Source organism: Phaseolus vulgaris, chromosome 8, assembly GCF_051622355.1.
Source record: "Phaseolus vulgaris cultivar YP4 chromosome 8, ASM5162235v1, whole genome shotgun sequence".
Taxonomy (NCBI): Eukaryota; Viridiplantae; Streptophyta; class Magnoliopsida; order Fabales; family Fabaceae; genus Phaseolus; species Phaseolus vulgaris.
In genome coordinates this window covers 31,657,344-31,681,171 of record NC_143505.1, presented here as the reverse complement: position 1 = coordinate 31,681,171, position 23,828 = coordinate 31,657,344, and the positions used below count along the sequence as shown (strand labels likewise).

Here is a 23,828-nt window from a genome sequence, read left to right as displayed (position 1 = left end):
GGTGGAATTGTCAAAATTTGACATTCAGTACGAGCCCTGGGGGTCCATCAAAGGCCAAGTCTATGCTGATTTTGTAGCAGAACTTTCACCAGGAGGAGGTCCTCAAGAGGTGGAAACAGGGGCACAGTGGATGCTCTCAGTGGATGGATCTTCCAACCAGCAAGGGAGCGGTGCAGGAATAATCCTGGAAGGACCTAATGGGGTGTTAATCGAACAGGCTTTGCGCTTCGCCTTCAAGGCAAGCAACAACCAGGCGGAGTACGAGGCGTTGATTGCCGGGATGCTTTTGGCTAAAGAAATGGGTGCCCAGAGCCTCTTGGCAAACAGTGACTCACAATTAGTCACGGGACAAGTAACAGGGGGATACCAAACGAAGGACCCACAGATGGCTGCGTATCTGAAGTACGTCGAGGTATTGAAAAGAGCCTTCGCTACGTTTGAGCTGGTGCACGTCCCCAGGGAGCAAAATGCCACAGCTAACCTGCTTGCCAAGCTGGCCAGCTCAGGCAAGGGGGGAAAGCAGAGGACCGTAATACAGGAGACTCTCAAGACGCCGCGAAAGTTCGTTGCAGAGAACAGGGTAGACGTCCTTCACATTAGTACAACGAGAGGAAAACCAAGGAGTCATCGCTCGTTGAGTCAAGAGACGATGAGGGCACCTTGCATTAGTACTTACGTAGCCTCGCCAGATGAAGAAAGGAGTGTACAGGTATGCGCTTTGGAGGAAGGTGACACTTGGATGACCCCTTACAGACGATACCTGGCGGATGGGATCCTCCCAGCAGAGCCAGAGGAGGGCAAGAAGACTAAGAGGAACGCCGCCAGGTACACCTTTGATGGGATATTGTTCAGGCATGGGTTTACGCACCCTATCTTGACGTGCGTAAGCGGCGACGAGTGCACCAGGATAATGGCCGAACTTCACGAAGGTATTTGTGGGAGCCACGTGGGAGGAAGATCCTTGGCTTCCAAGGTGATACGTGCAGGTTTCTTCTGGCCAACAGTAAGAGAAGATTGTGTACGATACGCCTAGTATTGCAAGCAATGCCAGAGGCATGCCGATTGGCACAAGGCGCCACCAGAGGAGTTAAGATCCTTATACAGCCCGTGGCCTTTCCACACCTGGGGAATTGATATCCTAGGTCCGTTTCCATTGGCAATAAAGCAGATGAAATATCTGATCGTTGCCATCGAATATTTCACCAAGTGGATAGAGGCAGAGCCGGTGGCACAGATCACTGCCCACAAAGTACAACACTTTGTTTGGAAAAACATTGTATGTCGTTTTGGGGTGCCAAGGCGTCTCATTTCAGACAATGGCACCCAGTTCGCGAGCCAGCAGTTGGGAAAGTTATGTACAGAAGTAGGAATCAAGCAGGTATTCGCGTTAGTCGAACACCCCCAGACAAACGGGCAGGTCGAATCAGCAAACAGAGTTTTGTTGAAAGGATTGAAGCGCAGATTAGAGAAGGCTAAGGGAGCATGGGCAGAAGAAGTGTCGAGGATTGTATGGGCTTACCACACCACGCCTCAATCCTCCACCATGGAGACACCTTTCAGCCTAGTATACGGATCGGACACCATGATCCCAGTAGAGATACACGAAAGCTCGCCCCGTTTCCCAGGTTTCGTGGCGGAAGAATCCAACGAAGAAAGGAGGGTGAACCTGGACCTGATAGATGAAGCTAGAGAAGAAGCGAAAATTAAGGCTGAGGCCGTGAAGAGAAGAGTGGAGCGTCAATACAACTCCAAGGTGAAGATACGACAATTCCAGGTTTGGGATTTGGTCATGAGGAAGGCTCACCCTTACGAGATAGAAAATAAACTGTCTCCCAAGTGGACTGGATCGTTCAGAATAACCAAGGACAAAGGGAATGGGTCATACAAGCTAGAGACTCTAGAAGGAGGCCCCATCCCACGTAGTTGGAACGCGACAAATTTGAAGTTTTATTTCAGTTAAGATTTTGTAAAGGGGGCACTCTTTTCCCCTCTCGGGGGTTTTTTAATGAGGTCACCCAAATAAAGAAAAGGAAAGTTTAAAGATATATTTGCCTCAGTTTTTCCTTGCCTTGTAAAACCTAAGATCAAAGAAAAAGACAATATCGACGTCGCCCGGGCAGGGCGTCACCAAAGTAAGGCGTCGCCGAGACGAGGCTTCGGCAAGAAAGGACGTCGCCCAGAGAAGGCGTCGCTAAGATAGCAATGCCAAGATTAGGCATCGCCAGGACAAGGCGTCGCCAGAAGTAGGCATCGCCACCAGGTAATCAAGCGGAAATCAAGCCTGGAGCGAAATAACAAGATATCAGTGTAAGTTAAAATCTGGGCACTTAGTCCTCGAGCAGGGGTTAAGGGATTCCCTTGGGACACCCCCTCCTCAAGTATGAACAGCTAGCCCCGGTACCAGATATCAGTGTATGTTAAAATCTGGGCGCTTAGTCCTTGAGCAGGGGTTAAGGGATTCCCTTGGGACGCCCCCTCCTCAAGTATGAACAGCTAGCCCCGGTACCAGATATTAGTGTAAGTTAAAATCCGGGCGCTTAGTCCTCGAGCAGGGGTTAAGCGATTCCTCTGGGACGCCCCCTCCTCAAGTATGAACAGCTAGCCTCGGTATCAGATATTAGTGCAAGTTAAAATTCGGGCGCTTAGTCCTCGAGCAGGGGTTAAGGGATTCCTCTGGGACACCCCCTCCTCAAGTATGAACAGCTAGCCCCGGTACCAGATATCAGTATAAGATGAAATCCGGACGCTTAGTCCTTGAGCAGGGGTTAAGGGATTCCCTTAGGACACCCCCTCCTCAAGTATGAACAGCTAGCCCCGGTACCAGATATTAGTGTAAGTTAAAATCCGAGCGCTTAGTCCTTGAGCAGGGGTTAAGGGATTCCTCTGGGACGCCCCCTCCTCAAGTATGAACAGCTAGCCCCGGTACAAGATATCAATATAAGATGAAATCCTGACGCTTAGTCCTTGAGCAGGGGTTAAGGGATTCCCTTGGGACACCCTCTCCTCAAGTATGAACAGCTAGCCCCGGTACCAGATATTAGTGTAAGTTAAAATCTGGGCGCTTAGTCCTTGAGCAGGGGTTAAGGGATTCCCTTGGGACGCCCCCTCCTCAAGTATGAACAGCTATCCCCGGTACCAGATATCAGTGTAAGCTAAAATCCGGGCGCTTAGTCCTTGAGCAGGGGTTAAGGGACTCCCTTGGGACACCCCCTCCTCAAGTATGAATAGCTAGTCCCGGTACCATATATCAGTGTAAGTTAAAATCCGGGCGCCTTCGGCCATACGAGGACCTTAGGCCCCGGAAAGATAGGTAGGGAGCAGGCCGGAGATTTCACAAAGATCAGAGGGAAAAAGAAACTCGAAGATTAAGAAGAAGAAGCACGGAAGCATGAGTCGTTAAAAGGTGCGCCTCACACCTTAAGAAGAAAAAAAATAAGAGGAAGAAACACGCACTACCTAAAGAATGAAAGAGAAGCAACCGAGAAATACGTTGAAGGCAAGCATCAGTTGGGCCTTTGATGTAGGAAGGAAAGCAAATAAAAGCGCAAGAGAAGTTGGAAGCATGTGAAGATAAAGTTTAAAATAAGCATTTAAGCAAAGATCAAGAGTTATAATTACAGATGAAAGTTCACAATAGTTGCAAATTTAAGCAAAGGTAACTATGAGCAAAGTACAGGGTAAGGGCTATTCTTCAGAGGCCTCCAAAGGCACCAGCTTGCCGTCGACCACCTCGTTCAAGGGGCTGCACCCAGAAACGTCGATGACTGGGTTCGCACAAGCAGCCTGAACAAGGGCCTCTGCGAACCCCTCAGCAAAACTGGAAGCAGACTCCCCTACCAGCTTCTGTTCAATAATTTTAAAATTGGAAGCTTGAGCTACCATTTCTTGGTCCTTGGAGGCCAAGGCAGAAGTCAACTCTTGCACTTTGGCTTGAAGGGACTTGTTCTCAGTGGTTAACCGGGAGCATTCATCAGTTTTGTTCGCAAGGGCGACCTCAGTCTTTCCCAGTGACTGCTCCCGATTCACACACTGATCCTCAAGCTTCTTCTGGTAGGCTTTGGAAGTTTCTGCAACCGCTTCAAGATCAGCAATTTTTGTGCGAAGAGGGACCACTTCATTAAGAAGCTCTGCCTGAGCTTGAGCCACCACGTGCAGCCGTTTTTTTGCCTCCTCCCTGGCCTTTTGTGCCATCCTCAGGGACTTTTTGTAAGCGCCCTTTTGACACCCCCAGTGGGCGGCTAGCCTCTCTTTCTCCTCTTTTAGCTTCTCCTGCCCCTCTGTCAGAGAAGCGACTTCCTTCTCCAGAGCTTGGAAGGCAAAAGCTGAGCTTGGAAGGCAGAAGCTGAGCTTGGAAGGCAGAAGCTTGGGCGGTTCTGGCCCTGGAATGTTTGTGCCAAGTGTAGGCACAAGACATGAAGAGGCCCATGTAATAGTACATGTTCTCCCTCTGGGGCTCTTCAGCTTGGCTACTAGCAGACCCCATGCTCAGAAATCCCCTTAATGACTCTTGCATGGGGAGAGGAAGTTCTAGGGTAGGTGGAAGGGCGCCTGCGGGTTCAGCCTCAAACCCTCTCTCCAGGTGCGCTGATTGAGGAGGGGAAGTGGCGCTCGGTGGATCCTCCCTTAAGGACTCAGCCCCATGAGAGGAAGAAGTAGCGGAGGTAACTTGCTGAGGGGCAGGCTGGGTTCTTTGTCGCTTGAAGACTTGCCCCTCAGCAGAGTCCTCATCATCATAAACAATCTCCACTACCCTCTTACCTTTGTCAAGAGGGGCTGAGGGAGCACCCGCATCGACCAGCGCGAGAGGCACGACTATAATGGGAGGTGGAGAACTTGGAAGTGGACCGGGAGAAGCTGGGTTTGTTGGATTTGTTGGTGGTGTTGCAGGTTGAGGTTGAGGAGAAGATGGAGGTGCGGAAGAGGTTGAGGATGGAGACGCCAAAGCCCCATCTTTGGACTTCAGCACTTGGACCAGTCGCAACCGTCGTTGCCTATCCATTCTAGAATCTACACCAAGAAAGACAAGTATAGCAGAAGTTAGGCACAGGCTAAAGTTATAACACAAAGGGGCAGACCAATCAGGCATCAAGTGGGAATTCAACAGAAATAAAGGCCAGAAAGCTACAGAGAAGAACGTTCATACTTATATAATTGGCTAGAGCGTCGGCATTGAACTCTAGACTTATCAGAGTGGCGGTCTCGAAGCCCCCCACACTGGTCAGGATCTGGCAAGCCTCTCGATCATTCGAGGGCAGTTCATCCAGCGACTTGGACTTCATGGTTTTGACCTCATTCACCCAATAGAGGGGAAAACCGTCAAGGCAGAGGGGTCGTAGTCAAAGCAGTTGACTTTGAAAAATTTGCCCTTCCACCCCTTGAAGGATTGTTGGAAGAGAGATAGGAGAACCCTTCTAGGGATATTGCTAAGGCTCACCCAGAGGCTTTTCCCCTGCTTCTTCACTTCAAAGAAGTGCAGGAAGATGTCAACGGAAGGGGTGCACCCAAAGAAGCTGCACAAAACGCCAAAGGCCTTGACGAAGGCCCAGCCATTGGGGTGCAGTTGGGCTGGGGCGATGTTAATCTCCGTCAACAACTCCCTCTCAAACCGGGAGAAAGGCGAGCGCATCCCGATACGCTTGAAGACGACTTGGTAGAAGTAGAAGAAGGGGACCCCTTTGTTGGCCCGAGCGTCCCCACATACGGGCTCCCCTAGAGTGCAGGGGAGCACTGCAATGTCATAATTATGCCTTTTTCCGAAGGCACGATGGTCGTAAGTAATTGGCTCCCCTATGTGGTCCCTCCAAGCTTTGGTGGACACTAGGCTCGAGCACTCATCGAGCAGTTCGACCGGAGCCCATGGGTATAGGTCCCTATAGTTAACGTTGAGGGGAGGGGGGTTGGCCGTCGTTTTGGTACGTGCCATTGGCGAAAACTGAAGAACGGAGAAGAAAAAAGGGTTCAGCAAACAAGGAGAAAAAGGGAGAGAAACCCTAAGAAAACCCCTACCCACGCGAGAAGTTCAGGGAGAAAGGAACAAAGAAATGGGAAAGGAAATACAAGAAATACAGAGGCATAAGCGGGCCCAGGCAGATATGAGATCAATACAGTAATGGGCGAGAATAAGCGATAAAGAAAAATCATACCTTTGAGCGTTTGGATTGGTAAAAAGGTTGAGAATGCGTGAAAAGAGCAGAAATCGCAGGGGAAACTCTAAGAAGATGAACAGTGCATAGAATATGAGAGGGGATGGAACAGTGCCTTGAGCGCGCGCGATTTCGAAGAGTTATAACGTTAACTTGGGAGCGCTAACGACACTCATCCCCAGCCATAGGATCGAGCCACGTGTCAAAAGATTAACGCACAACTTAAGACGTCACATCTTTAGCGCAAAAAACGTCGCGTCAGACTTTCAGGGAGTGTCAAGTCAAACTGAACAAAGGAATGTCACGTCAGCAAGAATGCCACGTAGATAATGGGGCGAGGCCTTAGTCTTTTCGCTAAAACAAGTGTCAGCTCAAGACTGGGGGGCTTGTGTACCATCCCGTCCCCGGGCGTTGACCAAAGGTCAAAGTCAACACATGGTGGAACCCCTCCAGGGATCCATGGAAGAAAGTCAACAGGTTGACCGCTCGAGTCATCGCCTCGCTGAGGCATCGCCTAAGTGAGGCGTCGACCAAGAGAGGCGTCGCCCAAGAGTGGCATCGCCCAAGAGAGGCATCGCCCAAGAGAGGCATCGCCCAAGAGAGGGGCGTCGCCAAGTTAAGACGTCGCGAGGAGGCCTCAGGCCTCGACAGTCCGGAACAAGTAGCAAGGAGAAGAGAAAGGTGGCTTCAAGGCCATAAGTTCTAGTACCAATAGGGGGTAAACCTGACTCGTGAAGTACCCACGCCACTGACGGGAAACCCTGGTATAGATACGACCCATGAGAGGGCCACAACCAGGGGAGAACCACGTGCATGGTACGAGAGAAAGGTAGATACACCCCCAGGGCAAGTAATTAGTAATTGGGGCGCATGAGTTTGCACCCAGAAAGTCAACCCATGTGACAGAAGCACTTCGCAGGAAAGAGGGCTCACACGATGGAATAACCCTAAGTTGGGTGGCGGCGCTGTAGGACCCTCTACACAGAATAAACGATGAAGTCAAAAGGGTACGTGGCAATACCCACGTGCTCATTAAAAGTTTCAGGGAAAGTTTGCCAAGGTACGCGTTAATTCAGTTAAGATTCGAATGTTCCAAGGAATGTTTTTATACGCCTTCAATGCGCTTTAACGCGCTTTAAAGATTATAGGTGTATAAAAAGGGACCTTGGGGCATTTGAACAGGGACCGAGTTTTAACCTAATACACAGAGAAAACCCTAGTTGTATTCGCGGCACACTCACAGTGAGCACAAGGCAATTAGGGCAACACAGTTCTAGTTACGTAGTTTCAATCATTCAGTACAGTTTCTTCGACCACCTCCCAAGGGTGTGTCATTTTGATGTTTCTCGCTAGCTGACTTGATCGTCGGAGTGCAAACGGCCGCGAGGGCGCCCCTTTATTCACTTCTCTTTTTAGGTGTGTTTGACGGAGCAAACGAAGGTGCCCTAGCTCGCAAGGACAAGCCACGCGCAAAGACGATCCCGGTCAACCGGCCGGAACATTTTCTATTTTGGTTTTCATTTTTAATTGGTCCTAATTAGTTTCTTTGGGAGAGAGGGGTTTTAAAATAAACTTATGTCCTTGGAAGTTGAAAGAAATCTTATTGGTATGACCATCATATAATTTTTTTCTATCATATTGCTAATGCCTTCCTAATAAAATGTGTTGCTTCCATTGGCACAATATCACATAAAACCTCATTTTTATATTTTCCTATAGTAAAAGTTATGAGAACTTGTTAACCATAATTTCACCCTCTTCACTAAGCCATTGTGTTTTATAGAACTTTGTATGAGAGATAGTGAGTAATTCAAGCTTCTCCACTACTCTTGTACTTGATACATTAGCACAACTACCCTCATCTATGATTATGGAACATAACTTGTATTTGATAAGGCAAGGGGTATGAAAAATGTATTCTCTTTGGGTTTCATCAAAAGGTTTTTTAATAGTACCCAACATTCACCTTACCACCAATAAGCCACCTTCACAAAGTATCTCACATTCATTTTCACTTGAAAGGATAAGGGAGTTAGACCTAGAAGATTGATCATTATTGTCACTTACTACTATTCTCCCTTTTACCATCATGGTTCTTTTGTTAGGTCAATTTGCTGCTATATGACCAAAACCTAAACATTTAAAACATTTTTTATTTGAAGTTTTGATTGGGGATTTAGTTCTAGAAGGAGAAGGATTGTCTTTAGAAGTTTGTGGAGTGGATTCTTTAGACGAAGTGGAAGGATTATAGTATTGTCACTACGTTTCATTCAACACTAATTTCATTTTAATCAACCTAGTTTCTCCATATTATATTATATCTCTATTTTACACTAATGTATATAATTCAAAAGTTAAATTAGTAGTTCAATTTTAGTGGAGTATTTCTCTCCTATTATGCAATCTAAAACTCAATTTATTATGAGTATAAATTATATAATTTAGAATGTTACAATTAATCTTTTAGATTCTAGAATTCATAACTACATTGAATGTGAAATTATTATTTTAAATTGTTCAATTAAAAAATCTTTCTCGAATTGCAAAATAAAATAAAAACTCAAAAAACAATATCACTTTTATTATCGACAGAATGGTTTGAAAAAGAAAACCAAGAACTTACTCAAAAGAGCTAGGTCAACCTCTACAAAAACCTTCACCTTCGATAACTCCACTATGTCAAATGTTCAAAACAAGAGTTCAAAAAGGAAGGCACCAACTAATGAAAAGCATCAATGGAGATTTTGGAGGTTGAATAAGTTATAGCAAAAAGACAAAAATGAACATTCAAAAAAATGGGAGGAGCAAGAGGAAACATAGAATTTAGGGTTTAAGAAGAAAAATAGGGTTTAGGGTTTAACATGCCACTGAGGCTTTTTTACTCTCCTTTTGTAGTTCCTACTCGTGACACTTGTCTCTCGACTTGATTCCTCCTTTTCTGAAAACAATAATATAATCAAGTATAAAACATGCTATTGGTATTGTTTTGATATTTCTATTTTGAAAAACTATCTAATTAAAACATTTATTTGAAATAAAATTCTACCCTTATTGTTTTCTTCTAAAACTTCATTTCTCAAGTTACCCATAACTTGTGTGACAAAAAAGAAAAATAAACTAAGAAAAATGAAATCCATTAGCGGTGTAGCATAAGAAAGAGCCCAAGATAGAAATTAGTTTTGCAAAATTGCCTCATTCTTGTAAATAACTTGTAAGTATAATCTATATATAAAAAAAAACCTACAGTAATATATATAAGCAAACAACGTTTCAAGATGCTTGCATTCTCCAATCAGGATCAAAGAAAATTTCTACAAGTATAATGTAACATTGAAATTTGAAGCTGATAAAAAAGACAGAAATCTGAAACAACACATACATCTAAGACGCTTGCATTCACTAAAAGAAACTTATCCAAAGTTTTCAAACACTATCTACAAATTCACGAAAGGCAGAAGGAAGAAAAGGAAGAAAAGGAAGTGAAGTATGATGAATTCTTGTGAAGTTTGCATGATACATTGAATTAAGATATAACGTTGACCCACAAGAAAAGTGAAGCTCCTTTGCTGAACAATTACTGGAGCGAAGAGAAATTGAAATCACATTTTTAACCACTTTGGTTTAACAAGCTTTTTCTCAGCAGGTTTGCGTTGTTCAACAGGAGGATGTGTTGCCACTGCAGGTTCCGGTTCTGACTGTACTAAAGGCTCAGATTGTTGGCCTTGACCATTAGCAGCATGCAGTTCCTTCAAAGATAATATATCTTCTTCAAGGTAAGGACCAGTGCTACCTAAACAACCCATCAAATAACCTGGTCATTATTTAATCTCTCATACAAGGTAGACCTTAATGGCATATGATGTGAAAAAATAATTTAAGCTACTATCAGTTATATATTGCTCAATGCTATACGCTTCACTGCATTTACTTGATGAAGAGACATGTTATGAAATTTTTTTTGGAGGGATACATATATTTCACATGTTAGGCAACAATACAATTGCATTACAGTACCGAAAGAGACTAAATACAAAATCTCAAACAGATCAGATACAAAATAAAATACACTAGAGTACAACTAAAAATTGAAGGATTTGAACATTGAATGAACTTTAAAACCAACCTACAAATACTCTAAAAATGTCAACTTAAAAAATGGTCCCACATGTGAAGAAACCATGGGATTTTTATAAATACCAAGCAGGTCAATTTGAGTAATTATGACATGAAAATTTGGTCCTCCATAGATTAGTACTGATATAATAATCAGGTGATAAAATACTTCACCCCTAAATTGGTCCTCCATAGATTAGTGTCACAACATGTCCTCTTCTGTTGCTAATTCAGTCTCCATTAGAAAAATATGCAGACATTTGAGATATTCAAAGAATTCATTAGGAAACAAAAGTTTCTGACACTAATCATCCAAGGATTTAGGGGCTTACTCAGAATAACAGGGCACTCAAAGGACTTTAAAGCAAGGTAATTCTGAAAAAAGTATTCTCATGACAGGATGAACTTACCTTTTGGGACATGGTACGAGAAGTAGACAATGGCTCCAGGACAAAAGCCAGCATCATAAAAATTCTGAGACATGTCTTTCATGATCTTTTTAGGCGGAGTAGTATCTGCATCATTCAAAGTTAATATGATTTATTTTTCAAATCATATCCAAAGCAACCTTTTACTGGTTAATAATTTATAATCAAGAGATGTTTCATACTAAGCCATGCTAAACTAATGGTAAATGAGTAAAGGGGATTTGAATTATGCTATAAAGGTTGGTACAAATTCTATGCATCATATATCATTCAAAATTTAATCATATATAAATACTAATATGCCTACATATATAGAATGGCTGCTCTGGCAGTGCAATAACTTTAGTCAGGACATCAATTAAACTCTGGACTGTTTCTGATGGGTGGAAGGTAGTCTCCAATGTGTGATTATCTGGGAATCGAACTCTAATTATAGCCTGCAGAAAAGCCCAAACAAACTTAAAAGATGAATTTCTTTTTTACCAATCTGACTTATTCATTCCAGCCTTCATAAAGCATTTATGAACAGTGAAAATATATCCCACATGGAACAGATCAAATTTCCTAATTATTTTTTTAAATAGATAAATTCAAAATTTCTAATCCCTAAAACTCATTGGAGTGATTCTCTCATCCTTGTACGTTTTGATACTGTTATCATGGAAACATAACACATAGTATTCACTATTTTCAATCTGAACTCCAACTATAACAATAATCATAGTAATAACAAAAATGATGAAATAATAATGAAGAGAGGGTGTCAGACATTACCTTCGTCATTTCTGACCTACGCGCTGCCTCTTCGGCTTCTCGGATTTTTCGAGTTTTCAAGAATTTATCTGAGAAAATTCCATGCATTTAAATTTTAGTGTAATGAAGGGAATATTATTTTGTCTAACCAATTCCATACGTATAAGAACTTAACTGTTTAACATCACCCTTTTAACAAGTATTATCACCCATGAATTGCAAACAAAAACAAAATACATACAATAGCATTTAAAAAGCCAAAAGGTAGAAGATAAGAAAATTTAGATGATGGTTTAAACAGCATATAATAAGATATGGCACTTCTAACTTCCTAAACCTGCAAACAAATGGCTTGTTGACCATTGACTAGATAATAATTTTTGTCCGTATATTTACTTTAAAGATTAACATGTAGACATCACTATGGGAAATGACATCCAAATTAAGTTGGTACCTCAAAGTCTACTAATCATTTGCAGCATGTCAAAGTATATTAAAAAGAAAGAAAATACAAACAAGACCCGAGGAAACCAAACCAAAAGCACTTGTCCTCATATTTTAATTTTTCCTTTTTCAACCTGATTAGATTATCAACTTTTAGAAGTAAACAGTAAATTTGTCAGGTAATGATCAAAATGGAAATGAAAAGAAGGGAACTAAATTCCCCTGTTTGAGAGTTTAAAATAGATAGGAGGGAAATGGAAGAGAAGAGGAATCATTTTTCGTCATTTCCCCTTGAACATAAAAATATCACTTCCCCACAAACTGGGGTGGAATGAGGGGAAACACAAAGATAATGGAATGTTGTTCTGTTAGCAGAATGGTTGCTTTGTCCCATGCCTATTCTTCCCATCCCAGATTATCCCATCCTTTTATGTTCAGTGTCATTAATTAAATAGATCCATACAAAGAGTAAACGAGAAAGTGTACATCAATGCAGATGCATAAGCATACAAGACCTGTAATCTTATTAAGGTAAATGTTCAACTCAGAAAATTGGTATATTCCTGAGATGAAACAGGGCATAAAAATAGTGTATCATAAGTGGTAAATAAAATTTTACTTTGCTCGTCGAATAATTAGTAGTATCATCATTACCTTCCTTTTTAGCTGCCAAAATTCTATGATAATCTTCAGCAGTAAACTCATAGAAGTCATCAGTCAACTCTTCTAGAAACCAAATAATAAACAAAAGTTTAATCAGGATATTTGAGAAAAAACCAATATCAATGAATGAAATTTTCAAGGAATGCTTTTCTAGTGCCTTGGGAGTGTCTATAAGATAGGGTGCAATTACCATTGGATAATGCTGCATTTGATGATGAAGAAACAAATGTTTCAAAAACACGGATCTCTCGCCCAACTCTTTCTTTCAATGCATCAAGCTTGATCTGCTTCAACAAAATAATGGTGAAGGAAATATCATTGAAGTGCAGAAAGCAGTAAACCTGAACCAGGAAAATTTTGGTAGCAGTACAAAAATATATAAGTTAAGCCATACATGAGATAGAAATATTCGCAAAGCCTCATGGAAGATCAAAGATAATAATGATTTCTTAGGACATGGAGAAGGACTTCCCCGTTATTAATTTAACAAGTCCAAAGAACCAAGAGTACTTTTATTTTGGATCAGAAGGGCAATCGTTTTGAGTGCTGATGTTGCAACTTGAATTCCACATAACACAACTCAGTTCATGGCTGGGTTCACACATGTAACCAGTTTGGTCATGCACGAACAGATTCTGAAAATACACTAAAACTGCATTCAAAAAATTGGGCCAGAAGGGAGGGAATAGCCTCTCTTAACCCTCCACTGTGATTGACACACAGCAATTTAGAAAGAAACCTTATTTTTCCTTTGTTTGTTATCTGCCTCTCCCTATACCCCCATAGAGCTACATGCACTTCATATATTCCATGTCTCCTACTATTTTATTGTCGGTTGCACTAAACATGGAAGGTTTGGCTGGTAATTGTCCCCTGCCTCTACCTTGGTATTTTTACGCTTATTGTTTCTACCCTAAACAGACACAGAAACTCCTGAAAAAGACTCCAACACAGCCTCAAAAAGGGAACAGACAGGAAAATTGAGTTCAAACAAGATAAAAAAGTCAAGAGTCAAATTTGAATGGTGGTGCATGAGATTCAATTTTTTCATTTTAACAAATGAAATCCCAAATCAATCCCGAAGCCTGGGTCAAAACAGCCATGCTAGAATCAGAAAATCTCAAATTTTATGATCTGATGAGGAAGATCAGCTAAACCAAGTTACCTCAAATCCAGAACAGAGGGCTGAAAACTCACAAAATTACGCAATTCTACAATCTAGGTCATGATTTTGACAACGAAGATAAGGATAATGGTGGTAACAATAATACGGTCTCAATAGGACTGATTACTTTTTCAAATGCTTTGTTTGGATAGGAATATTCAAATTTATTGAATTTTTATTTTCTTGTTGGATATGGCATTTCTATTAACACCAAAGTTATTTTAATATTAAACAATATTTTATAATTTAAAAATATCATTTGGTGATATTTTTCCATCGACTTTTGTTGAGGCTATTTTTCGATCAAAGTTTTCCAAGAATTGTTTAGCTAATGTCATCAAGGGTTTTTCTCAATTGACATTAGTTGAGATTATTTTCGTTTGATGCCAACAATTATGTTTTGCTGACATCGGTTAGGGTTATTTGTTGACGTCATTGGTCAAGGTGTTTTTGGCCAACTTTTTTAACTACATTGGCTAAAAAATTTGGCCAAATGATATGGGGGGAAAAAATCTTAGTCAAGGTGTGTTGAAATTTTTCCCAATTGACATTAAAAAAATACCTGACCGATGTTGTAAGAAAATAGTAATGGTAACGTCAACCAAAACATAACTCTAACAATATCGACCAAAGCATAACTCTGATAAACATCAAGAAAATACTTGAAAAATAGTCCATTTAACATTGGCTAAGGAAACTCAGACTAATGTTGATTGAGAAATGACTCTAGTCTAAATCAACAGAAAAATAATCCCAACAAATAACCTATATCAATATCAGCTAAAAGATCCTAACTTACAGCAGGCAAATAAACAGTTCCACTCACACCATTAATAAAAAAAAGAACTCAAGTTTATATCACTCAAAAGTAGCCCTGCCAACTTCCTACGACATCCCAACCAAGACCAAGCCAGTGAGAAAGTATGAAGAGAAGAGACAGAGATGTGAAACAAGAGAAAGCACAATGATTTCAAATTCTTACTTTTTAGGAAGAATTTAAAAGGGAATGGATCTGGCAAACCAAATTCCTAAGTGATGGAATGATTGATGAGAATGTCGACCATAGAATTTCTTTGTGGAGAGTTTAACAAATGAAAGAAAGACTCGCTAAAAGTTATAGAAGAAAACACGTAGCCAACCCTACCAAAGTGGGAGATGGTTGCTGTAGTTAGTGAATATAAAATATGAAAGAATGCATAGTGTAATCCACAACCTTTTCTTGCAATTGTATGCAAAATAATTCTATGTCAAGGCTGGCTGAACAGCAAAGGAATCTAGAAAAGGTTGTGGATTAATCTACTGTACTGAAAATTAAATTCCAAAAAGTGATATTTTTAGGCCAAATAAGTGTATTATTACAAAAAAGAAAAAGGTAGATGGTAGTCAGAAGATTTGAACAGCTACATTTAGCATTAGTACACTAAGTAAGTCCCATCCTAACATTAAGCTTATAAAGCAAGCACACTTCCGATCCCAACACCAACACGCTCAAAAGCAAAAACAGAAACAACACAGCAGAAAACAAGAGAAACACAAGATTAAGTTTAGCCATCTTAATACAATGCAAAGGTTGAACCAGCTAATCATAAAAGGACAATGATGATGTTTTGTTGCTCTTGGCTCTATTCCATGAGCAAGCTCTAAACTTAATTGCATCCACCACTTTTTCCAAAAAGTGATTAAAATCAAATTGATGAGAAAGACAGAGAACTAAAGGAGATCACCACAAGGGTATATTTTACATTTTCCGTCCCATTTTAAGTAGCACAATTAATTGATCAGTTCTTCTGTTTTTCATCCTTAAAAATTTTCGTTCATTGGTACCTTGTTAGTAAATATCACTATCAATTCAAAAACACTGGAATAACATAGACAGCGCTGAGAACAAAAATATTTTGCTTTCCAAGGATGTAAACAATTCAATAAAAAGACCTTGCCAAACCCACCAAAAAATCTTCAATACACGCAATAGAAAGTATTAAAAATTGATTTTTTCTATTAGGTACATGTTAATACCTATCAATGTCAATTCAAAAACGCTGGGAAAACATATAGACAGCGCTGAGAACAAAAATATTTTGCTTTCCAAAGATTTAGACGATCAAATAATAAAAAAGAAAGTTTGAAATAAACCCACCAAAGGACTCTTGAAATAATAAAAAAAAGGCAAGAATAAATCAAACCCAGATCAGAAAAGAAGAAGAATAGATTATCAAAGAGATGGTGACAAAACAAAATACCCAGAAATCGCAGAATAACAAAGAATTCAAACAAGAAAAAAAGAAGAAGAATTAGTGCAGTAACAGAAGAGAGAAACCTTGGTAGCAGCTTCAGTGTCCATGTCGGTGGAAAATTTGTAGGTGGCCCTTCTCTTGGTATTAGAAGTTAGTATGAAGGAACCCACGACCATTATAAGTGATATGAAACCAAAACTCTTAATATTGTGAAAATTGTCTTCTATGACCTGTTTCACTCTTCTCTCTCCTCTCTCTCACCTTTTTATAATAATCTCTTTGGATCATCACTTGATTATTTTCTTCTTAGATATATGGTAATAGGGTAGTTTTACAAATTTAATTTAAATAAGAAGCACTAAATTCTTTTTATTTTCTTTTTCACGGTTTCACAAGTTTGGTATTCTTTATACGCAAGTAAGGGTTGCACCTCATCATCATCTCCCGTGCTAAAGTTTTCTTTGAGAAGATTATAAAAACATTTGAATGTACATCTTGGTTAGATTCTTTAAATTTAATATTTCGGATTTAGGTTTTGTATAACACACTGAGTTTTAATAGTAAAAGTATTAAATTATATATTTAAATCAACTTTTTAACCTTTGACAAATTAAAAGGTAAATAAAAATATATAAAATGTGATTTTTATAAAATTTTACTATTTGAAGCCAAATTTATAAGAATAATCTTGCATGGTGAAATCTAATTAAAATAAGATAAGATTTTATGAGAATACTTTATAAAAATTTACATTGAAAATATTTTTGAACATATTCAATTGAGATTTAAAAGACTTTAAAAGATTTTTTTTTCTCATAAAAATAGGTTGTGTAATATTCAATTGAGGTTTTAAAATATTTAAAAAAAAACAAGTTATGCAATATTCAATCAAGATTCATAAATAATATCATATTTAATAAAGACTATCAAAATCATTTTCTAAAGGGAAACAAATTTAATAATATTTAATTGAGATTTTAAAGAATTTATAAAGAAATTTTTTTTATTTAAAGTTACACAAATTTCAATTAATTATTTATAGAAGACCTTTGCGGATCAACAACTAGAGTTATGATCAGGAAGATATACAAAAACAGAGAGTTAGGTGACCTCAATAGGTCTAAGTTCTTATAATCATGGATCAAATTTTAGTTTGTATATTTTTGTATAAGATAGAATAGGTTTTCTTGGCCTTGTAGTTGGCCAAGTAGAATAGACTTTTGTGTTTGTATTTGAGCCTACAATATAGTAAGGTTAGAATTAAGGTTTCCTAACCTAATTAGGGTTTCAGTTTCAAAGGTACAAGAGGAATCCTAAGCTGATCATGAGTGGAGAAGGGTGAACCATTAGGGTTTGGATGCACACATTTCATGCCTCACTCATGTGTGAAGCATGGCACACGTGGCACCCAAGTTTGAAGCAATTCAAACTTGTTTTTTCCTCATATTTCTCCTCTCTTTGACCAAATTTTCTAGATATAATATAAGTACTTATTGTAATTCCCAACTTTGAATAAGTAATGAATTGTTGCCCAAATGGCCTCTTACTTGTTCATGGATTTTCTCTAGGTTAATCTCCTTTTTTTGACCTAACCTAGACTCCTTTCTAATTGAGTTGGCATCTCTCACTAGATTTCCACCCTCTTCTCCCCTTTGAAACACTTCACTACAAGAATAGCAATTACCTACCGCAAAAAATCCACCGTCATCACAGACCTCGCGTACCTCTTCCTCTGTGATGCGGTGCATCCACCCCCTGAGAAACCCCCTGCAATGGTGTGGATTTCCCCGTGCGTAGGCATCTCGTGCTGCTGAGCCTCAGCACCTGCTGGCTGGGAGCTCGACGCGCCCCCCGTCCTTCTATCCAGCAAATAGTCGTTTAGGAACCCGCTCTTGACCAGATCGTCGAGCTGGTATCCTAAAGCCAAGCACGAATCCACGGTGTGGCCAAAGCCCTGGTGAAACTCACACTAGGCTTGTCTGGCTTTGGTCCCAGCACCTTGTCGCCCACCTTCTCGGGCGCTTTCAACCTAGCTGATATGTTGGGAATGGCGATCAGGTCCGCCAATCCCATGACAAACTTGTGCTTAGGCGGGCGATTGTATTCCCGGCGTGCTGGTTGCGGGCGTCCTTGGCCCCTGCCCTTGTTCTTCCTTGGATCATAAGGATGGCGAGTCCTCTGATCCCTTCTGGCCGCCGCTGTCTCCAACACCCTCTGTGGCTGGATCTTGGTCTGGGCGCGTGGCCTAGCGGGAGCCACGCTTCCTCTCTTCTCGGCGACTTCACTCTCGTCGGCGATGTGGGCCACCGCAAGTCGCCTAACCTCAGCAAACGTGGCGGGGTGATCCTTGATCAATGCTTCGCAGAATGGTCCCGGCAGCACGCCCTTCTTAAATGCGTAGACCAGCATTTCCTCATCTTTGGCCGGCGATCTGACCATCTGCGCCCCAAAGCGATTCAAATAGTCCCTGAGGGACTCTCCCTGATATTGCCTTATATCAAACAAATCGTAAGACACCCTGGGCGGTGCCTTATTCACGATGTACTGCTCGACGAAAATCTTAGAAAACTGTTGGAAGTTGGTTATGTGACCTGTAGGCAGGCTCACAAACCATTCCAGCGCCGTTCCCTGGAGTGTGCTCACGAACATCTTCCAGTACACGGCGTCTGATCCTCCTGACAGCATCATCTGCGTATGGAACGTGGTGAGATGAGCCTCAGGATCCTCCACGCCAGTGAAAACAGCCTTAACAGGTACCACACTCGTAGGAATAGGCGTGTCAGTAATCGCCTAAGCGAAGGGCATAGGAAAAACACGAGGCGGCGTTGACGGCGCGACCTCTTCAGCAATAGGACGCCCTCGCTGCTCCTGAAGAGCTTGACGCAGCTCTTCAGTCACTTTGCTAAGCTCATCATTCCTGGCCCGAGAGGCGACCAGGTCCTCATGCATTCTCGCCTGCTCTATACGCGAGGCTTCTACAGTTGCCTGCAACGAACTCATAATCTCCACCATCTACGCCATGGTCATGGCGTCGGCGCCTTCAGCAGCAACGGGCGCAACTGGACTTGAACGGTTGCTTCTCATTTTTCTCATGAAACTTGACGAATCACAGAGTGCAACGAACAACACTTCCTTCAACGACGATCGATTCAGCGATCAATCGGTCAAAACTTCGCGAAACTGCGAAAGAAACCTCAAGAACACAGCGAACCTCCACAGAAACCTGCAACTCCACCAGAAACCACCGCTTCTTCCACGAAAAACCAAACAAGCCAAAGAACTCAAATCTCACCGAACAAAACTCGCGCAATGAGCATAAAACTTCACCTCACTGAACAAAACTCTAAACGAACGGTGGAAAACGCGAAATCACCGAACAAAACTTAGATGAACAGCGAACAGTGGTTGCACCAGCACGCAACCACACAGAAAACTGCAAAAACCTCCAAGAACTCACACTGTGGATGGGAACAGGTTTTACACGGCCCCACGGTGGGCGCCTGATGATCCTGCCTGTTGACCAAAACGTTGGAACTTGCCTCGTCAAACTTGGATCGACGTGTGCACCGCGTCAACCTCCGTCCTTCGTCACGATCCACCTCAAGAACCTGCAAAAGAACAGAGCGGCGCCGCTGCGGCCGATCGCACTCCAACGCTCAAGTCAGTGACTGAACCACCAAATACTTCAAGAGTAACACTCAAGAACTCTCCAGGAACCGTGAACCAGTTCTCTCTCTCACCATATACTCAAGAACTCGCAAGTGTAAAGAAGACAATCTGAACGTGCGTACCTCAGAAGTTCGTTGGGAAACCCTTATATACCTGGGCACTTTCTCTCTCCTGGCAGTTACACACCTGGACACGTGGCTCGCATCCAGTCGTACACGTGCCATCATCTGGAGCCTCCTTGACTTGGGCGCTGCTTTTGACTCTCCTTTGGCTAAGTTACTTATGCATGATACTACTCAGTGCATAGCTGTCCTGGAGTGCGATCTCTACTGGATTGGCGAGCTAGGGTGCCTTCGTACACACCTTCCCTGTGGTCTCGCCGGCCGCCTTCATAATCTGCACCACCTTCATCTTCGGCGATGTGCTTGCTCCGGCGATCTCTAATCACTTGGTCGCCTGAGTTTACATCTGGCGACTTCATCTTTAACCCGGCGACCGCCGGTTCTGGTGTGCTGGAGATCGGAGCACGCCAACTTAATAACTGGCGACTTCACGAGCCCCCCGACTTCCTTCCATTCTGCCAACCTGGCGTCTCGCCAACACGCCTATACAATAGCTTGATGCCACGTCATCACTTCCGACTACCAGGGCGGTACAGTAATAATAATAATAATAATAATAATAATAATAATCATAATAAATATTATATTAATAATAATAACAATATTAATAATAGTAGTAATATTATTAATAATATTAATAACAATAACAATAATATTAAAAATATCTATACCTATATATAAAGGGATTCTCCTTTAACTGCTATCAAATTTGTTCCTATTTTATCCTTAGATTAATATTTGATTTTATTTTAGTATTTTGGGCATTGCGTCATTTCTTATTTTTTTAAAAATATTTGAAATAAATGGAGCAACCGTTTTGAATTGAAAGAGATAATTTATTTTGAAAATTAATTACATAATGAAAAGGAGTGTATCTTTTATGAGAGATAAATAAATTTAAAAAATATTTGAAATAAATGCAACAACCGTTTTGAATGGAAAGAGATAATTTATTTTGAAAATTAATTGCATAATGAGAGGGAGTGTCTGTTTTATGAGAGAGAAATAAATTTAAAAAATATTTGATATAAATGGAGAAACCAATTTGAATTGAGAGAGATAATTTATTTTGAAAATTAATTGCATAATGAGAGGAGTGTCTGTTTTATGAGAGAGAAATAAAGATTAGGAAACGTGAGTAGTGGCCAAACGTGAACAATTTTGAAAATTCTTGATTGTATTGTCATTTTCCATTATTACTGACCGGTTACAGAGGAGTAGTTTTCACCGGTTACATCCACTTCCTTACGAAGGAGTAGTTTTCATCAGTTACATCTACTTCCTTAGAAGGAATAGTTTTCAGCAGTTACATCCACTTCCTTACGAATGAGTAGTTTTCACCAGTTACATCCACTTCCTTACGAAGGAGTAGTTTTCACCGATTACATCCACTTCCTTTTCTCTTTTATATTTCGAATCCAAAGAAAAAAATGCTCATAAATTTTGACACATCTTGAACCCACATCCTTCACGCTCCATGTTCTTTGTTAGAATGGATGGCTTTAAACTAGAGGGGGGGTGAATTGTTTAAAGAGAAATTTTGTAAACTTTTAAAACAAGAATGAATTTATCTCAGGAAACAATTGATTCAGAAATTCAGTTCGCCAAAACACCAAGCAAAAGCTGCAGTACCAGAAAAACAATTGGTTGTTTATACCAGCAAACAACAAATAAAACTGAATTTAAAGAGTTAAAGATAGAGAGATTGTACACAGTCATTTATACTAGTTCACTCCAAACCCAGAGCTACATCTAGTCTTCTCAGAACCCTGAGGAAATCCACTAAGCAACCACACCTTGATCACTTACACAACAACCAAGAGAATGACCTTGAACACCTCAAGAAACACACTCTCCTTGTTCAGCACACCTACACAAAGATTGTTGATCTTGATCCCCTCAAGAACACACAACCATTCTTAGCAAACATAGAAACAAAACTTGTTTTACAAAGAGTACAAGGATTACACTTGTTACAAAAGATAATCTGAAATCAATACAAGCAGAATCCTATTCCACAACTTTGATCAATCACAAACTCTTAGCAATCTCAGCTCTTTGAAAAACTCAAAAACTCTTAGTGAAAACTTGTCAAATATTGATTCTGAAATCTGTTATTCTGAATTTATTCAAAGATGTAGTTTGTTATCAAATCTTAACAAACTCTTAAATTGCATTAAAAGATTTGTCAAAGCATTTAATGACTGGAGCCTAAGCAGTTAAATCATTTAAAGCTTAGTCAAAGATAAAACAGTTTTTCTGTTATGGTCCCAAAACAATCAATCGGTTGTTTCCTCTAATCAATCGGTTGTTTTGGTTCTTAACAGTTCAACCATTTGAAAAACAGTTTTCAAATTTTTTCTCAAAACACCTAAGTACAAGTAATCGGTTGTTTTAACTTAGTTTGAAAACATTTTACTTTCACAAAGATTGAGATGCTTATGCTTTAGATTTAATCAAAAGGTGGATTACAACATTCAAACTACCCCAAAACTAAGTTAAACCAACACAGTAACATCAAGCACAACAGAGGCTTCAACATCTTTCAAAGGATTTGGATTCTTCAAAGCTTGAACACCACTTGGTTCAACAATCTCCCCCTATTTGATGAAGACAAATCCCTGATGCTTGTGTTGTACCTGATTGAATCTGAAGCAGTTCTTGCAAGATACAGTTTTGAACAAAGCGTAGAACTTCTGATATTTGGTTAGCATAGATAGACATTAATAAACTTCAGAGCTAAATATCAGAAAAAAAATATTACATCCCAAATACTGTTTTAGCAACTAAAAAAAACAGAAACTTAAACACAACATATATCTCCCCCTATTTGTCTTCACAAATAGACAAAGAAAAGAGATAAAACAAAATGTAATAGTTTTGATTACATCAGAATTAAAGCAACAACAGCAGAAGAAAAAAAAAATTTAACAAACCAGACATAACCAGAAAAAACAATCGATTGTTCCGATAACCAATCGGTTGTTTTTCCTTCATTCTTCTTTATCAGCAAACTGAAGATCAAAGATTTGGTTATGGACAACTTCAATTTGTTCATCTAATGTCATGAAACTCGCATCCATGTTGTCAAACCTGGTGTCAATCCTTTGGAAATTACTAACACAGAGATCATGAAGGCTCCTTTGATTTTCAGCAAAGTTATCAAGCCTATTCACCATGAGTCTTTTTCAAAAGGAGACATGGTTTGCATCCTTTCTTCTTGATTTCCAACACCAGCACTAGGTCCAACATCTTGATAATCTTCAGGTGGATCTTCATGTTGAACATCCATATCAGCATGTTCATCTTGTTCAAAATTAGCAGCACCACTAGATGAGGCACCATGATCACCATCCTTGCTTATCCATTTTCCACCTACTTTTGTAAAACCCATTTTGCTGAGTGATCCATTGTTCAACTCTTGAGTTGACTTGACCAACTCAGATATTTCATCTTCAAGGTGTACTTCAAAATAGAGTAGAAATTTAGATACCAAAACAGCATATGGATAATGATAATCACCTAACCTTATGGCTTTTTGCATGTGCTCTTTGATGATGTGGATCCAATTGATTTTGATTTTCTTGGTGATGCAGAAGATATAAACCAGATCTTCTTCAGTGAGAACAAAATGATTACTCCCCCTTGGAGTTAGAATCCAAGTTACAATGAAAGCAATCAATCTCTCATCAAGCTTCAAACCTCCAACCGAGCATGTACTTACTTGAGCATGTTGATTCTTCAAGCAACTCTTGTAGAATTGGATTTTGTTAAAATCCTCTACCACTCCAAGGTTTCCCTTGTTGATTCTAAGACCAGAGAACTTGAGACCAGCAACAACAGTCCATACTTCTTGAGTTATCTTCATTTCTACACCCTTCACATGAGAAACAAGATTGTTTCCCTCAAAATTTAAGTTTGTGTATAACACCCTCACTAAATCTGGATATATGTTTCCCTTCATCTCCAGGAACTTTATGAGAGATTGATCCTTGAGCAGCCTTCTCACATTATCAAGCTTTTGACTTTTCAGCCAATCAAAGCATATAACCTTGGGGTTGTTTATCTTCTTGATACTTGTTTCATACCTATAC

General features: G+C 40.3%; 2 protein-coding genes across 5 annotated transcripts; one reads left to right on the top strand and one right to left on the bottom strand.

Annotated features, from left to right (window-relative positions):
- Positions 1-280: 280 nt before the first annotated feature.
- Positions 281-1,960, top strand: LOC150025552 (uncharacterized). The gene is made up of 2 exons (XM_090294095.1): positions 281-929; positions 1,314-1,960. Exons 1-2 carry the CDS (start codon positions 281-283, stop codon positions 1,958-1,960), a joined length of 1,296 nt encoding a protein of 431 aa, XP_090150221.1.
- A 7,435-nt stretch (positions 1,961-9,395) lies between these two features.
- On the bottom strand, positions 9,396-16,307 carry PUX1 (plant UBX domain-containing protein 1). Of its 4 annotated transcripts, none has more exons than XM_068631268.2 (7): positions 16,027-16,307; positions 12,735-12,828; positions 12,536-12,607; positions 11,459-11,526; positions 10,992-11,121; positions 10,667-10,771; positions 9,396-9,933 (listed from the first exon to the last, which is right to left on the bottom strand). In XM_068631268.2, the coding sequence occupies exons 1-7, from the start codon at positions 16,117-16,119 to the stop codon at positions 9,743-9,745; spliced, it is 753 nt and encodes a 250-aa protein (XP_068487369.2). In that variant the 5' UTR covers positions 16,120-16,307; the 3' UTR covers positions 9,396-9,742. The 4 variants fall into 4 exon arrangements, with proteins under 4 accessions (XP_068487369.2, XP_068487371.2, XP_068487370.2 ...); XM_068631270.2 differs by having other exon boundaries at positions 12,536-12,604; XM_068631269.2 differs by having other exon boundaries at positions 12,536-12,604; positions 12,735-12,831; positions 16,027-16,212.
- Positions 16,308-23,828: the final 7,521 nt, after the last annotated feature.

What these genes read in the sequence shown, in the direction of transcription:
- LOC150025552 (XM_090294095.1), top strand. Translation starts at nt 281, where the DNA reads ATGCTTTTGGCTAAAGAAATGGGTGCCCAGAGCCTCTTGGCAAACAGT. An exon ending in AATGGCCGAACTTCACGAAG is followed by an intron (nt 930 to 1,313) that starts GTATTTGTGGGA and finishes GTCTCATTTCAG; the next exon opens with ACAATGGCACCCAGTTCGCG.
- PUX1 (XM_068631267.2), bottom strand. Translation starts at nt 16,119, where the DNA reads ATGGTCGTGGGTTCCTTCATACTAACTTCTAATACCAAGAGAAGGGCC. An exon ending in GTAGGTCAGAAATGACGAAG is followed by an intron (nt 11,122 to 11,458) that starts GTAATGTCTGAC and finishes GCTTTTCTGCAG; the next exon opens with GCTATAATTAGAGTTCGATT. An exon ending in AGAGCAGCCATTCTATATAT is followed by an intron (nt 10,772 to 10,991) that starts GTAGGCATATTA and finishes TGAATGATGCAG; the next exon opens with ATACTACTCCGCCTAAAAAG.